The sequence below is a fragment of the Denticeps clupeoides genome, chromosome 11 (genome assembly GCF_900700375.1).
Source record: "Denticeps clupeoides chromosome 11, fDenClu1.1, whole genome shotgun sequence".
NCBI classification, from domain to species: Eukaryota; Metazoa; Chordata; class Actinopteri; order Clupeiformes; family Denticipitidae; genus Denticeps; species Denticeps clupeoides.
Window position 1 is genome coordinate 9,766,012 of NC_041717.1, and position 14,795 is coordinate 9,780,806.

The following is a 14,795-nucleotide window of genomic DNA, read 5'->3' on the forward strand; positions in this document are numbered from 1 at the left end:
TGCCTGGTCCCTCAAGCTCTGAAGATAAAAGGAAGACACTCATCTAGACTCTTCTCTGTCTTGGCCCCTCGGTGGTGAAATGAACTTCCTCTTGAGGTCAGAACAGCTCAGTATTTTCAAACGGCAGCTCAAGACCTTCCTCTATAGAGAATATTTAGATTAACGTGTAACTTTCTTATTGTCTGGCTTATGTATAGAAACTACAAAAAAGTGACTAAAATTATTGTATTCATAGTTGGGGGTCCTAATGAACCAGAATTGATTACGTCATCGATGGTAAAATGGAAGCACGTTGTAAGTCGCTCTGGATAAGGGCGTCTGCCAAATGCCTTAAATGTAAATGTAAATGATCTTTCTAAAGCAAAATTTATCTAAAGGGTTCTTTCTTGTGCCGATGGTTGGTGTGCTTCTCTTACATTTACAGTATTTAGGAGACGCCCAGACGCCCATTTACAGTAGTGACAGGGACAGTCCCCCTGGACACACTCAGGATTAAGTTTCTTGCTCAGGGACACAATGGTAGTAAGTGGGGCTTGAACCTGTGACTTTATGGCCTTCTGTGTGTGTGTTACCAACGAGGCTTATTATTTACAGCCTTGTAACACATACAGGTAAATTACTTGACAACTTTGAAAAGGAAAAAGATGCAATAAGATGTCATTGTCTGGGAAAAGTTAAAATATATTTGGACAATGTTTGCATGTATATACAAGCAGAATAAAAGAAAAGCTTAATCGAAAATACTTCGCTTTCTTCTGCGATTTTTTTTATATGTTTCTTGCATTGGATTATTCAAAACGGCCCCCACCTCGGTCTTCATAAAAGAAAATATACTCGCACGGTGTGTTCTTTTAAAACCATCTAGTTAATCTAGTTAAATCCTTTTTAAATTGTAGTCAGGGTCGTACAGCGAGTGTACGAGGTCACTCAGAGGTCACGACCCCACAATGCCGCGATCGTGCCGAAGCGAAAGTGAAACCAACAATCAGGTCAGCGTGAGAAGTTTGAGTGGCAGATCGCCAGCTCCGGGAAGAGCGCGCGGCGCCGGGGACGCACCGGGAATTTCCGCGCACCACGTGACCCCCGCAGTTTAAAGCCGCGGGCGGCGAGGAGTTCGCGACCGCGGAACGACGATCATGGACGAGGCAACACCCCTGCTGCCCGGCAAGAGGATACCCGGGTAAGTCATTCATTATCATTATTATGAATTTTAATTATGAGAGAGTTTAGAGACTTTGGTCAGTTTTGTTCCGCGGTAGTAAAATGTTACAGATGTTCTGCTTTGTCTCTATAGAAATGCACGCCTCTACCTTGCCGTGTTTTCAGCTGTTTTGGGGAATTTGAACTTTGGATACTCCTTGGTATTTCCCTCTTCGGCCATCCCACAAATCCAGAAGGATGGCAACCCACAGCTATACATGGACACCCATCAGATATCATGGTTTGGGGTGCGTGCTTCTTTTCATGAATTTACGTTAATAGTTTGGCATTTGAATGTACAGCATTTAGCAGGCACCCTTATCCAGAGCCAATTACAATCAGGGTTAAGTGTCTTGGGTGGTAGTAGTCTACACTCACCTATGAACCAGAAGGATCAGGATCAAACCCCACTTACTACCATTGTGTCCCTGATTAACCCTGAATGTCTCCAGGGGGGGACTGTCCCTGTAACTACTGATTGTAAGGTGCTCTGGATAAGGGCTTCTGATAAATGCTGTAAATGTAAATGTAAGTGTTGTTCAGGGACACAATGGTAGTAAGTGGGCTTTGAACCTGTGACTTTGTGGTCTTCTACACTGAACAAAAATATAAACGCAACACTTTTGTCTTTGCTCATATTTTTCCTGAACTGAACTCTTTCTGAAAGCTCTGAAACATTTTCTACACACACAAAATACCAATTATTCTCATATATTGTTCACAAATCTGTCTTTATTGTTAACAAACCTTTCTAAATCTTTGTTAGTGAGGCCTTCTCCTTTGCCGAGATAATCCATCCCACCTGATTAAACAGAATGAATATTGCACAGCTGTGCCTTACACTGCCTGCAATAAAAGGCCACACAATCATCTGGCGTGACCACCATTTGCCTCATATTAGCAGGAAATAGAACAATCCAGATCATCCCGGACATGCTCAATGGGTGACATGTCTGGCCATGCAAGAACTGGGATGTTTTCAGCTTTCAGGAATTCTGCAAATGGACCATGGATTATCATGCTGCAACATGAGCTTATGGTCATAGATGAATGGCACAACAATGGGCTTCAGGATCTCATCACGGTATCTCTGTGCATTCAAAATGGCATCAATAAAATCAATAAAATTCCTTGTCCATAACACACACCTGCCCATACAATAACCCCACCGCCACCACAACGCTGACTGTAGTCAGGTTCAGACCCCGATATAGATGATGAGCATGCAGATGAGCTTCCCTGAGAGTTTTTGCAGAAATCCGTTGGTTATGCAAGTCGACTTCAGCTCTGGCTGGTCTCAGGCGATCATGGAGATGAACATGCTGGATGGGCTGGTGTGGTTACACGTGGTCTGCGGTTGTGAGGCCGGTTGGATGTACTGCCAAATTGTCTGAGGTGACTTATGGTAGAGAAAGGAACATTCATTTCACGTGCAACAGCTCTGGTAGACATTCCTGCAGTCAGCGTGCCTCAAACGCTCACTCAAAAGTGGCGACATCTGTGATCAAACTGCACATTTCAGAGTTCAATATTCATTCTGTTTAATCCGCACCTTCATATGTGAGTTATCTTGGAAAAGGAGAGGTGCTTACTAACACAGATTTAGACAGATTTGCGAATAATATTTGAGAGTAATTGGTCTTTTGTGTATGTAGAAAATGTTTCAGATCTTTGGGTTCATCTCAGGAAAAATGGGAGCAAAAACAAAAGCGTTTTACCTGCTAGGCCACTACCACCCCGATATTGACCAGTTTGTTCATTGCATGAATTTACAGTCAATCTTCTCGCTGGGGGCAGCAGCCGGCGGCCTGGTGGCCATGTTCCTCAATGACAAGGTGGGCCGCAAGATGAGCATCATGATGTCGGCCCTCCCGTCCTCCGTGGGCTACCTGGTTATAGTTGTGGCGCAGAGCATGTGGATGCTTTACACTGGCAGATTCCTGACTGGCATCGCTGCTGGCATGTCGGCTGCATCCATTCCTGTATGTTGGATATAAAGACACCTCTGTTCCGTATGACATTTCTATCCGAGCCACGTAAATCCAACATTGCTTTTTAGTTCTAACATGTTTTGCTGAGTTTTTATCATTGCGATCAGTTGGCGGTGTCCTGCAAGTATTGTTCCCATATGTGTGATATTTAGGTCTACGTTTCGGAGATCTCACATCCAGCTGTCAGAGGCACCTTAGGATCCTGTCCTCAAATCACTGCAGTTGTCGGAACCCTGGCACTTTATGCACTCGGTAAACTAAAACTAATTGGGTGTTTGTCCGAATCTGGGCCTTTTATTGAGCCAGACAGTCTTAAAGGTCAATTAAATGACCTCCCTACACAAAATGACCTCGTGGTTGTTTGTCGTTCCTCTGTTCATGTCTGATCCTCTTTTAAATGACACGTTTCTTGGTGTGACGCGACCCTGTCCATGGACAGGCTTGGTGTTGCCATGGAGATGGCTGGCTGTCGCTGGCGAGGTTCCTGTCATAGTCATGATCGTGCTGCTGTGCTTCCTGCCGGAGTCTCCTCGCTACCTCCTCAACCGTGGGAAGCGGCAGCAGGCCACCGAGGCGCTGAAGTGGCTCAGAGGGCCGGACTCCGACTACGTGTCAGAGATCGGCCGCATCGAGGAGAGCATCAACGCTCAGGTACAGCCGCATACGAAGAGCTTCTTATATAAACACCAGGGCTGTCAAAATGTATGCGTTAAGGACATTTAACGTGTTTAAATAAATTGCATCTGCATTTTGATTTTTTTTTTTTAAATTGAACCCATGACAAGAATGCAAAACTCACCCCAGCTAGAGATTATCACTACATAAACATGACACTTTTAGGGATGATTACTCATATTTTCACATGACTCATATTTTGTGTCGCATTTACATTATTTTCAAAAAATGCAAGTTTTATTTTTACATGTAATGAGAATGGAAATGAGACGGCCCTTAAGTGGTTGAACTATTGATGAGCCCTATCGACAGCCCTAATAAACATAAATTTTGTGCCTTATTTGAAGAACATCAACTTAATTGTTTTCATTTGAAGACCAGAAAACCGACCAAAAACACTAATAAGGAAGCAGAAAAGGTGCTAGAGATGGATATGAGTAGTTATACTGTATGTATGTATTTTCCTATTTTCAGAGGACGGCAGGGTGGGATGAACTAATGGAGCCTTTCTACTACAAGCCCATTCTGATCTCCATATTTATGAGGTTTCTTCAGCAGATGACCGGCATAACCCCTATCCTGGTGTACCTCGAGCCCATTTTCACCATGACACAAGTGTCCCTGGTAGGCCACAGACTTGCAAGCTTGCAAGCCTGATAATAAACCATCATGCAGTCATCCGAATAGAGGCGCACACAATAGTTATTTGTTAGATTTGTTTGGCTGTCTACCTTCATGATTTAGGAGCCGAAGAATGATGCTGCTCTGGTGGGAGTTGTGCGACTGCTGTCTGTCATGACTTCAGCCTCTTTGATGGACAAGGCAGGACGAAAAGCTCTGCTGTACACATCAGGTGTGTAAGAATTATATACACAGACACATACAAATTAGTTGCCCAATATGCTGTTGAATCACGATTGTCACGTTTCTCTCTGCCATCAGGATTCCTGATGTTCATTTCCATGCTGTCCATGACTATGTACACCCACACACCAATTGCACAAAACACCAACACCACGTTATATCCTGACGGAGGGTATGTAGACAGTCCAGAATCTGCCCTTAATCCCATCACCTTCATACCGTTGATCAGCTCCATGGTGATTATTTTTGGTAATTATGACCAATTTGTCTTTAGATTCGTAGGCTAATTGAAATGTTACGATATGAAAATGAATTGACCATTGTTGCCTTGCTCTGGCAAGGATATGCAATGGGCTGGGGTCCAATCACGTGGCTACTGATGTCTGAGATCTTACCATTGGGTGCTCGTGGAATAGCATCTGGTTTCTGTGTTGTGGTTAGCTGGCTTACGGCTTTTGTGCTGACACACGTCTTCATGCATGTCGTGGTAAGTTACCTGTTTTCAGATTTTCTCAATGTGTTATTGTGTTCTTACACACAATTCTTATACCGACAAACGTTGGAAAGCAAAATTTCACATCTTACCACACTGCGTATTATCAAATTTTGCAATAATGATTAAGATGTAACATTATTAATTCACATTAAACTGTCTAAATTGATTTTTTATTTTCATTAATTAACAAATTTCTGATTTACAGGTGGCATACGGACTGTTTGTTCCCTACCTCGTCTTTTGTGTGGTTTGTGTTGTGAATATAATTTTCACGGCTGTGTTCATTCCGGAAACCAAGGGCCGATCACTAGAGGAAATAGAAAATTATTTCCGAACTGGACTGGACGTACCTTCACTGTAACTGATACATGATACTGTTCATACATCATACTGATACATGATGGACATGTATCAGTATGGAAATTTGTAGATTAAACCAATTTATGTTTTTCTATTGTTGCCTGTGTCTGACAGTATGAGTAAGGAGAACCTTTTTGCTTATGGGTTTGCTTTTCAACTATATTTCAAAAGTGACCCTGAAGCTTCTGCTTTGGATATTCCACACAGAGACATGAGGTTGTGATATTACACGATTGCACAAGGCTATGGCCCTGCCTTTCCCGGTTCTAGCAAACACATCATCAGAAGTTCCTCCTTTTTGACTGCAATAGCAGCAATAAAGGTCAGTTTGAGACAATGAAGATGAAGACAATGCATAATGTGGAATACATGTAAAAGCTCTGTTGCCTCTTTCTGTTTCATTACCTCTTTAATGGTGACTTGGACCAGAAATATACTGTAACTACAGTATACAGACACCACATGCATCCAACAAATAAACTAAATGTACAATAGCTGCTTCATATTTCTATTAGGAAGACCAAGTCATCATGTGATTCTGGACTATAGTACTCCTTACATTTACACACAGATGTACACCTTAGCATGCATGTGTATGTGCCACAGCCTCATTTCATTTAATTAAGATTATGAAATGATCTTAATCATTTCAATAAGATCATGTGAGGAAGACTGTCATATTTTGAGATTTACGTCATAGATTACCATGCAGGCATGTTGCTGTAGAATTTCCTGCCACAGTTTGTTGGGCTCTTAATGATTGCCTCCAGGCCCTCTGGCTTAGCTTAGCACTGCCACATCGGTGCCATCACGAGGAATTTTGGGGCGCCCAGAAAGAACATTGCTCTGGGTCCCTTTAGCATACACCCAAAGAAAAGCCTATTTTTAACATGCCCCCTGTCTGTTGGCCATTTGAATGATGAACTTTCACCCAATTAGCAACGACCCTGTCTCGACCCTTATCATTCTTCACGGTCGCTTTGATTAATTTACTGTAATATTATTTTTAAGATCTGCAGCATGCTCTCTGTTGACCTTTTGAGCAGTGTTCAGGATTTTTTGTTTGAGAAACTCAGAAACACACGTTATAACATCTAAGTTTTGTAATAGTTAATAAAGGTATTATTAGGCTTCTTGATTTGAGTTTGATTTGATCACTCAATCATGGTACTCTGTTGCATTGTTGTTTCTAACCATGTCATGATTGACTGTGCTCATCACTGGTGGCCAATCCTGACAGTGCATAAAGACCGCAGATTTCCGCCCCTTCGGGAGGGACGACATTTTCGTGGACTCGGTGCACGAACTTCAGTTTTCTGTGTTGTGTTTTAAGTTCTGGCAATCGCCACACGCCTGCGGGCTCGTTTGAGTTCTCCTCTTTATTTCCCGTTCTTGGCCACCGCGCCTTTGTTTATTTGTATTTGCTTATCGTCTATTTTATAATAAAACCCCTTTTTCCAGCATGTCAGACCTCTGCGCTTCCTTCCCCCGTAAGTCCGTAGTCGTGACAAATCATTAATAATCTGCCTGAAATTCTGTTCTTTTGTAACTGTTAAGGATAGTGTCTAAAACTTACAAGAAGAGTAATGATATATAATTAATATCATGGATAATATATACTATGTAATGAAAACAACTTGATCTGTTATTAGTTGATATTATTAAATATCAAAAATGCACTGAATATTTTGCTAGTTCGATTAGCAAAACTTCCTAAAGCATGCGCAAAACTGCATAAAGTCATGAACCAATATTCTGGTGAGTATCAGGCAATGGAGATAAATTTATTATTTTAGTTACTGTTGCCATTTAATTTGTTTCACAGCTCACACTGGGCTGAGGAGCAACCTCGAGGTGTAAGCCAAAAGATATTTATTGAACCTTCACATGTGATATGATGATAAATTCTCACTTAAAAACGGCTCATATCCACATTTCAGGTCTATCTGTGGCTGATTCATCCTTAGCCCTGAGACATATTTTCCATCAGAAAAAAAACCCATCCTGCTCCTCTAATAATCAGCATTTCTAATGCATAATTGTATTTGAAAGTGAAAGTGATTGTGAAACACTGCTGCACATAACACGGTGACACAACAAAATGTGTCCTCTGCTTTTAACCACCACCCTTGGTGAGCAGTGGGCAGCCATGACAGGCGCCCGGGGAGCAGTGTGTGGGGACGGTGCTTTGCTCAGTGGCACCTCAGTGGCACCATGGTGGCTCGGGATTGGAACCGGCAACCTTCTGATTACGGGGCCACTTCCTTAACCGCTAGGCCACCACTGCCCCTTACGTGACATTGGTTCACCTCAACACCCACATCCACAATGATCTACTGTGGGCTGCTCCAACATGTTGCCATCATAAATTCCCTGACATTATTGACAAAGGTTGGACAAATAGGATGAACGTCCTCCATCTCTTTGCATAAACTGATCATGAACATCTTTTTCTCTGAAGTATCAGGCTGTTCAGTCACCAGCAGATGGCACTAAGTTCATAGAGTTGCCAATTACTTGGGGAGGAAAAAAAGGGCAGATTTGATCTACCGTGAATGAAGAGCGCCTTGCGCCACCACATTAGTGCCGTTACACTTGTTATTGTATCAACGGCTCCAGATTAAATGCAGCCATATGTGCCAAACATGAAAAAATATGTGCAGATACTAACAATTTATAGAAGCTTTAGGGGGGGTGGGACAGCCCATTAGAATTATGGGCAAATGATGAGGGGAACAGAAGAGAGGTTTCAGCAAAAGCGGCAATGCCCTCAGGCGAGACTAACTCCTGTGGCCGTTGCCAGACATTTAAACCACCTCGGCTATGGCCGTGCCAAAAGCCTCAGCTTGCGTCCAGCCACAGGAACTTGGTCCATCTCTAACAGCTATGGGTTGCAGCTTCAGGCCACAGGAAGTCACGGTGGTCTTGGCTAGAAGATTGTATCAGGCACCGGAATCCGGTGCTTATAGCCATAATGCTCACAATGTACACACTACGATTTTATTAGCTATCACATCCCCTGCAGAATCCATGCATTAGCACCTTCCCACTGTCAAAGTAAGCATTACACGATCTCATTTCGATAAACTCAGTGTAAAGAACATTTGGGAAAACAAAGGAAAATGTAATTTATTTTGACAAACCCAAGAAGGATTTGTTTCTCAGTCCTGCATGCTCCACTGAGAAAAATAATACAACATTTACAGATGGCATTACAACAACTACCTAAAGGCATTTTTCCCTCATCAGACTTTTCAAAAATGTTTTACCTTCTTTTATACCGTATTATTACTCAGTTGCGGTTATTCATCTAATAGGTGATTAAAACAAAAATTCCAGGTGCAATATCTGTGGGCAGGGTGGGCAATGGTGGCCTAGCAGTTAAGGAAGCGGCCCTGTAATCAGAAGGTTGCCGTTTCCAATCCCGATCCGCCAAGGTGCCACTGAGGTGCCACTGAGCAAAGCACCGTCCCCACACACTGCTCCCCGGGCGCCTGTCATGGCTGCCCACTGGTTACTCAGGGTGATGGGTTAAATGCAGAGGACAAATTTCACTGGGTGCACCGTGTGCTGTGCTGCTGTGTATCACAAGTGACAATCACTTCACTTCATATCTTGTATTTGACTCCACCTGCATAAAACCCAAAACTGTCCTATATGTATGTTTCTATACAGACTGTATTAAACAATAACACTTGAATTTTGTTTATATGAACATAATATGCATTTATTACTAATGCTTAAAGTTTATATATTTGTGTAATTAGTTTTTTTTCCAGTTTGTTACGCCAAACTGGGAAGAAAAATCACAATCAAAATCACAATTTCGCTATTTATTTAGTTATTTATTTATTTTACATATGATGCACCCAGCATTATTAAAATGCCTTTACATAGACAGGAAGGCGAAAACCTAAAATATTCCTCCATGGGTTGTGCACAGACACTACGCACCATGTATAAATCATGAATTTACTGAAAAGTTACTTTTTGCTAAAAAAAAACAAGTTGTCAGAAGGCATATGGGGGCTGCAAAGAAATGCAATTCTATAAATTGAATTTTTGGGCCCTGAGGCTGAGTTTTTGAGTTAACTGTGATGCCACACATCATCCTGAGAATGCTGTTCTTACCAGAAAACATGGTGGCAGCGGCTTAATGTTATGAGGATGCTTCTGTGCTTCATGATTTAGAAATACCTTCAAGCAGAGAGAAATGTGCACAGAAACTGCATTTCCCTCCATGTTTCCTGTGGAAAAAGGAGAAAATTATGGCGTAAAGAAACACAGGGCCATGGCAACATTCCAGAAAAATCCACAATAAAAGGCTGTGGCCATAAAAATAATTGTTTTAAAGGCAGTGTCCCAAACTGACATTGATTCAGAGGGACGCTGATGAATATTGCAATGTTTGACCCAAAATTCTCACAGGTGCTTACTCAAACACACTGAAGTGCTGACAAAGGCGTCACAGGGGAAGAAGACAATTTCTCATAATCTCATAATTAAACTCATTTGAACATGATTGGGGAAGTTAGACTGTGTCGACCAGTGGCGGTAAAAATCCAGTACAAATAACTTTAACACCACTCTGTGGTGTTGATGCCTCATCATACTGAGGCAATAACCCCAGAGGATTTCTAATACAATCTAAAACATGCATGTACACAACCTGTCAGCTCTATTCTGCTGCGGTCAATCAGTGGTCAGTTTCTGACAAATGGACCGCCGTTTATTGGATCTAGGCGAGGTTGCATTGTCAAAACAGCTGTGAAACCAACATTGCAGCAAGATGTTGGGGATGTGTAGGTAGTAGGGAGTTTTTAACATGTTGTTAGTTGACTGACAGCTGCATGATGGCACAATGTTAGCAACATGACCTCACAGCTCCAAGGTTGTGAGTTTGAATTTCTACACATGTACACTAGGTGGACTGGCAACTCCAAATTTACTGTAGGCTTTAGTGAGTGAGTGCATGGTGTGTGTCAGCACCCTGTGATGGTCTGGTGCTCTGCCCTGGGTGAGTCCCCACCCCACACCCATGGACTCAGCACCTGCAACCCTGAGTAACAGGATAAAGGGGTTACAGATAGTCAATGAGCAAGTTTCTTGAGAATTGGGGGTGGTGTTAGCAAGACACTTAACCCTAAGTTGCTCGAGGGGGACTGTCCCTGTAACTACTGATTGTAAGTCGCTCTGGATAAGGGCATCTGATAAATGCTTTAAATGTAAATGTAAATATAAATGAATTGAGGTATGGTCTCACAACCCCTGGCCTCAACCCGTAGGCTGAGCTTCAGATTTCGTACCTGACCTACCAGGTGGCACAAATGGACAGCTGGGTCAAAATCACTCAACCTATATTTCCACATTCCCCTGTCATGCTTTCACAAATGTGTGCTGCATATGGATTAGCAAATATTCTACAGTACTCTACCTTTGGGATACTCTTACACTGTCGTATTACGATGACAGTCCCTTTGGAACCTTACAGAACACTGCTTTGTGACACAAACGTTCTCACTGGGGTTTGAAACTGTGACTTTTGTGGGCAATCTGGTTCAGAAGCAAGTTCATTATCAGCCTTAATCAACCATAACCTTAATAAGGCTTTGTTTAAATTGAATTAGTGGTATCTGTTACAACCAATTACATTTTTCTAAACTTGTGTTTAACATGACAAATGTAATACGGAAACAAATGATAAAATAACTGATGCACAAATATCCAGATCTGTCATGAAAAATACATGTCACGTTGGTGACTTTGGGGTACTCCAGATCCGTGTGCCAGACTGTAGTTTTCAGGTGTCAATGTTGTCTGTCCTTATCCTAATTTAGTGTATGTTTGTGTTCATGCGTGTAAGATGTACTCTTGTTTTAAGTAAGTTCCCTTGTCTATGTCAAATCCACCGTTCTCATGACGATATGGTGTAATGTGTATAACCTAAAAGAAATTACACAAAAAAAATCCGATTTTTTTATAGTTCAAATGGGGGCAAGTAGAGGTGGAGGCAGAACCTGGACCATTTCTACCTCTGACCAGACAGTTAAGCCAGGGGTCTGAGTCAAACATTTCATCAGCACAGTTCACCGTGGCAAACTGTCAGAGGTTCAGGGCACCACTGCCTGCTTTTACTGTCTGGCTGAGCCGCCATACCTCTGCCCTGATTCCCTGTTGAATTGGTTGATTTATATTTGGAGCATGAGGTGCAGACTCTTGGATGAGGTGCAGAGATTGGAGCGCGTATGCCACTGGCGACCTACAAATTCCACAGGGCTGAACATTTGTTCATATTTACACCTACCAAAAAAAGTCATTTGTTTGAATGACAAAGGATTTCGAAGGACAATGAGAAAAAATTTACATGACTTTCCTAGATGCAATATGCCGCCTGGGCCTGACTGCCTGCGCATAAGGCTGGATAATAAAATGTATCATGATGATTCATGAATTTGCAAGCTTATGCTGGACAGCACTGTTCCAACATACCCTGAGCAAGGGCAAGATACAAACTTGATTCATTGTGAAATTATTGGCCACGTCGCTCTTCCCTCTAATGAGCACACAGACTGGATGAGATACAGAATAATGAAGAATAAACAGTTCCAGGGCATGGAGTCAAATCCATAAACTGTAGTTGTACCTAGAGATGACATTATGTTACCTTTAGCTGACAGTGAGTGTTACAGTCAGCCTCTTCATGACCAGAATGTCAATCGCTTCATTCCCAAGCATAACTGTGGCTTCTCATAAACTTTCAAAATGAATTTTATAGAGAGGGGAATTATATGATCATTAAATAAGATACTGTATTTATAGGTGGAGTTTAGGTAACTTAATCACAGAAATGCAAAATGGCCGAAATTTGAAATGCAACTTGTATGGTACAAGCTTCAGTTTTTAAAGATGAAGTGGTGTTCAGGTCAATACCATTGCAAGCACAGCCTGTCCCAGTGCACTGTGCTGAATTCAAGGGGCAGGAGGAAGCACTGTCATTGTTTTGCATAGATTTCCTTGAGGAACAGTGCAGCCTTGCCAGCACACTCATCACATGCTCCAAAATGGACAAATGAAGTATAGGGTGGAATCCCTCAAGGATCAGCAGCATGTCCTCAACATTTGCCTGACAGTGTTGAATTTGAAAATGTGGAATTTTGCTGTCATCTCATCGAAAAAATCAAGCTATCACGAGGATGTAAACGGAAAGCAGAGCACAAGGTTAAACATTCTGTGACTGTGAAACGACTCCTAATTGATCTCCAGCGATGTGTGCACCACATTTCATGGAAATTCATTCCCGTCCACTGCAACTTAACCCCGAATAATTTGCACAGACGCCTCCCACCACAGATCAGCAGCATGCTGAAGAATAAATGTTTGAAAATTTCAAAGTGATCAATTGTACCTTTTATATGAGAATAAAAATAACAATGAGCCCATGCACTAAACCTCTTCATTTTGACTGTAGGGATAGGACTGTACCAACATGGGGTGGTTGTGGCCTAGTGGGTAACACACTCAGAACCAGAAGACTACAGAGTCACAGGTTCAAACCACACTTACTACCATTGTGTCCCTGAGCAAGACACTTAACCCTAAGTTTCTCCAGGGGGGACTGTCCCTGTAACTACTGATTGTAAGTCACTCTGGATAAGAGAGTCTGATAAATGCCTGGGTAGGGCAGAGAAAGACAAAAAAGACTGTTATAGAATTGATTTAAAGTAAAATTCAAGGGAATATTGTATTTTAAGGCTAAATGATGTGTTCTATTACATAAAAAAACAATGCATTAAGAATATGGTTAAAATATATATTTTAATGCATATTTAATGCATCATTATTTATTTATTTGTTTAGAATTTTGGCTGATTAATATGTAATATGTCATATCAGCATGGTATTAGTCTTCTGGTCCCTAATGCCATTAAAATGCTATATATTTATTTGGAATGATCAAATTATTTGGATTTTCACGCATAATGCAATGATAATGTATAATTGTGTTACTTGTGGAAAAGAGTACCTGTTATAGATCTGAACATTTCCTAATTCAGGATTTTGGGCAAAGAAAGCCAAGGCACATCAGCATTCCTCACAGGCTGAAGAAGTCAGGACCCATTTACATCACCATCACCTCCTTCTGCTTGGGTGTCATCCTTAGCTGCAGCCGAGAGCTGTAAGGATGCTATAATTGGGGACATGTGCTGGTGAATGTGTTACATGTTGGGGTCGACATGGCATGAAGATTTCTGTGCATTCTAGGTATCTTTTGTAGGAATCCCTTAAAAAAGTTATCGTCATTGTGATACACTGCAGTGCAGCACACGGTGCACAAAAAGAAATTTATCCTGTGCATTTAAACCAGCACCCTTGGTGAGCAGTGGGCAGCCATGAAAGACACCGGGGAGCAGTGTGTGGGGATCAAGGGGACATCAGTTGCACATTGGTGGGTCGGGATTCGAACGGGCAACCTGATGATTACAGGTCCGCTTCTTTACCCGCTAGGCCACCACTGCCCCAGGACCTACATTAATAATCTTGCATGAGTTCCCCCTTAAAAAAGGGGTAAAGAAATACAACCCTCGTAATTGCAGTAAAGTACAACTGCCATGGACCCAAACCAATTTAACACCGCAGCACGATTCATTATGTAACAATTAGCACATTAATATATGGGGTGATGAAGTCCTATGTCTACTTAACAGCATCCATCCACTGAAATCAATAGGAGCAGCGGAGAATTACTGCCGTCGTGGCTGCCAGACACACCTGCGGGCCTTTCCTGTTACGCACTCGCACTGCAACACCCTCTCAGAGAAGCACTTTGTTGCACCGCTGACGCTGGTTTTTATCCAAATCTGCGCAATCTTAATGGTGTTGGTTGCAAATACAGTCAAGGCAAGCAGCGCACAACTTTTATTTGTCATTTATTTCATTATTTCTCTTCCCAAAGCAGATTGTGGTCAGGCAAGTGCATCTCTTTCAATTGGCACAAAAACCCATTGCGGCGCGACTGCTGAGACTTCAATTTGCGTTCGACGTTTAATTCTGCATTCGTCTCTCCGGGGCGAACCTAAAGACAGGTGAAGGGAGAGAAAACAAATTACCGGCCAGCAGAAACATGAGGAGAAACTGATTAATTTCCTGTACGATATTAAACTCCTCGTATACGAGGTGAGGGGAAGACGAGATGAGAGCCGGAGGAAGTG

General features: G+C 42.1%; 1 protein-coding gene across 1 annotated transcript; it reads left to right on the top strand.

Moving 5' to 3' along the window:
• The first annotated feature begins 1,026 nt into the window (after window positions 1–1,026).
• On the top strand, window positions 1,027–6,923 carry slc2a6 (solute carrier family 2 member 6). Its single transcript, XM_028996419.1, has 10 exons — window positions 1,027–1,180; window positions 1,295–1,448; window positions 2,976–3,182; window positions 3,344–3,443; window positions 3,631–3,842; window positions 4,341–4,490; window positions 4,611–4,719; window positions 4,809–4,979; window positions 5,072–5,217; window positions 5,432–6,923. The coding sequence occupies exons 1-10, from the start codon at window positions 1,137–1,139 to the stop codon at window positions 5,585–5,587; spliced, it is 1,449 nt and encodes a 482-aa protein (XP_028852252.1). The 5' UTR covers window positions 1,027–1,136; the 3' UTR covers window positions 5,588–6,923.
• Window positions 6,924–14,795: the final 7,872 nt, after the last annotated feature.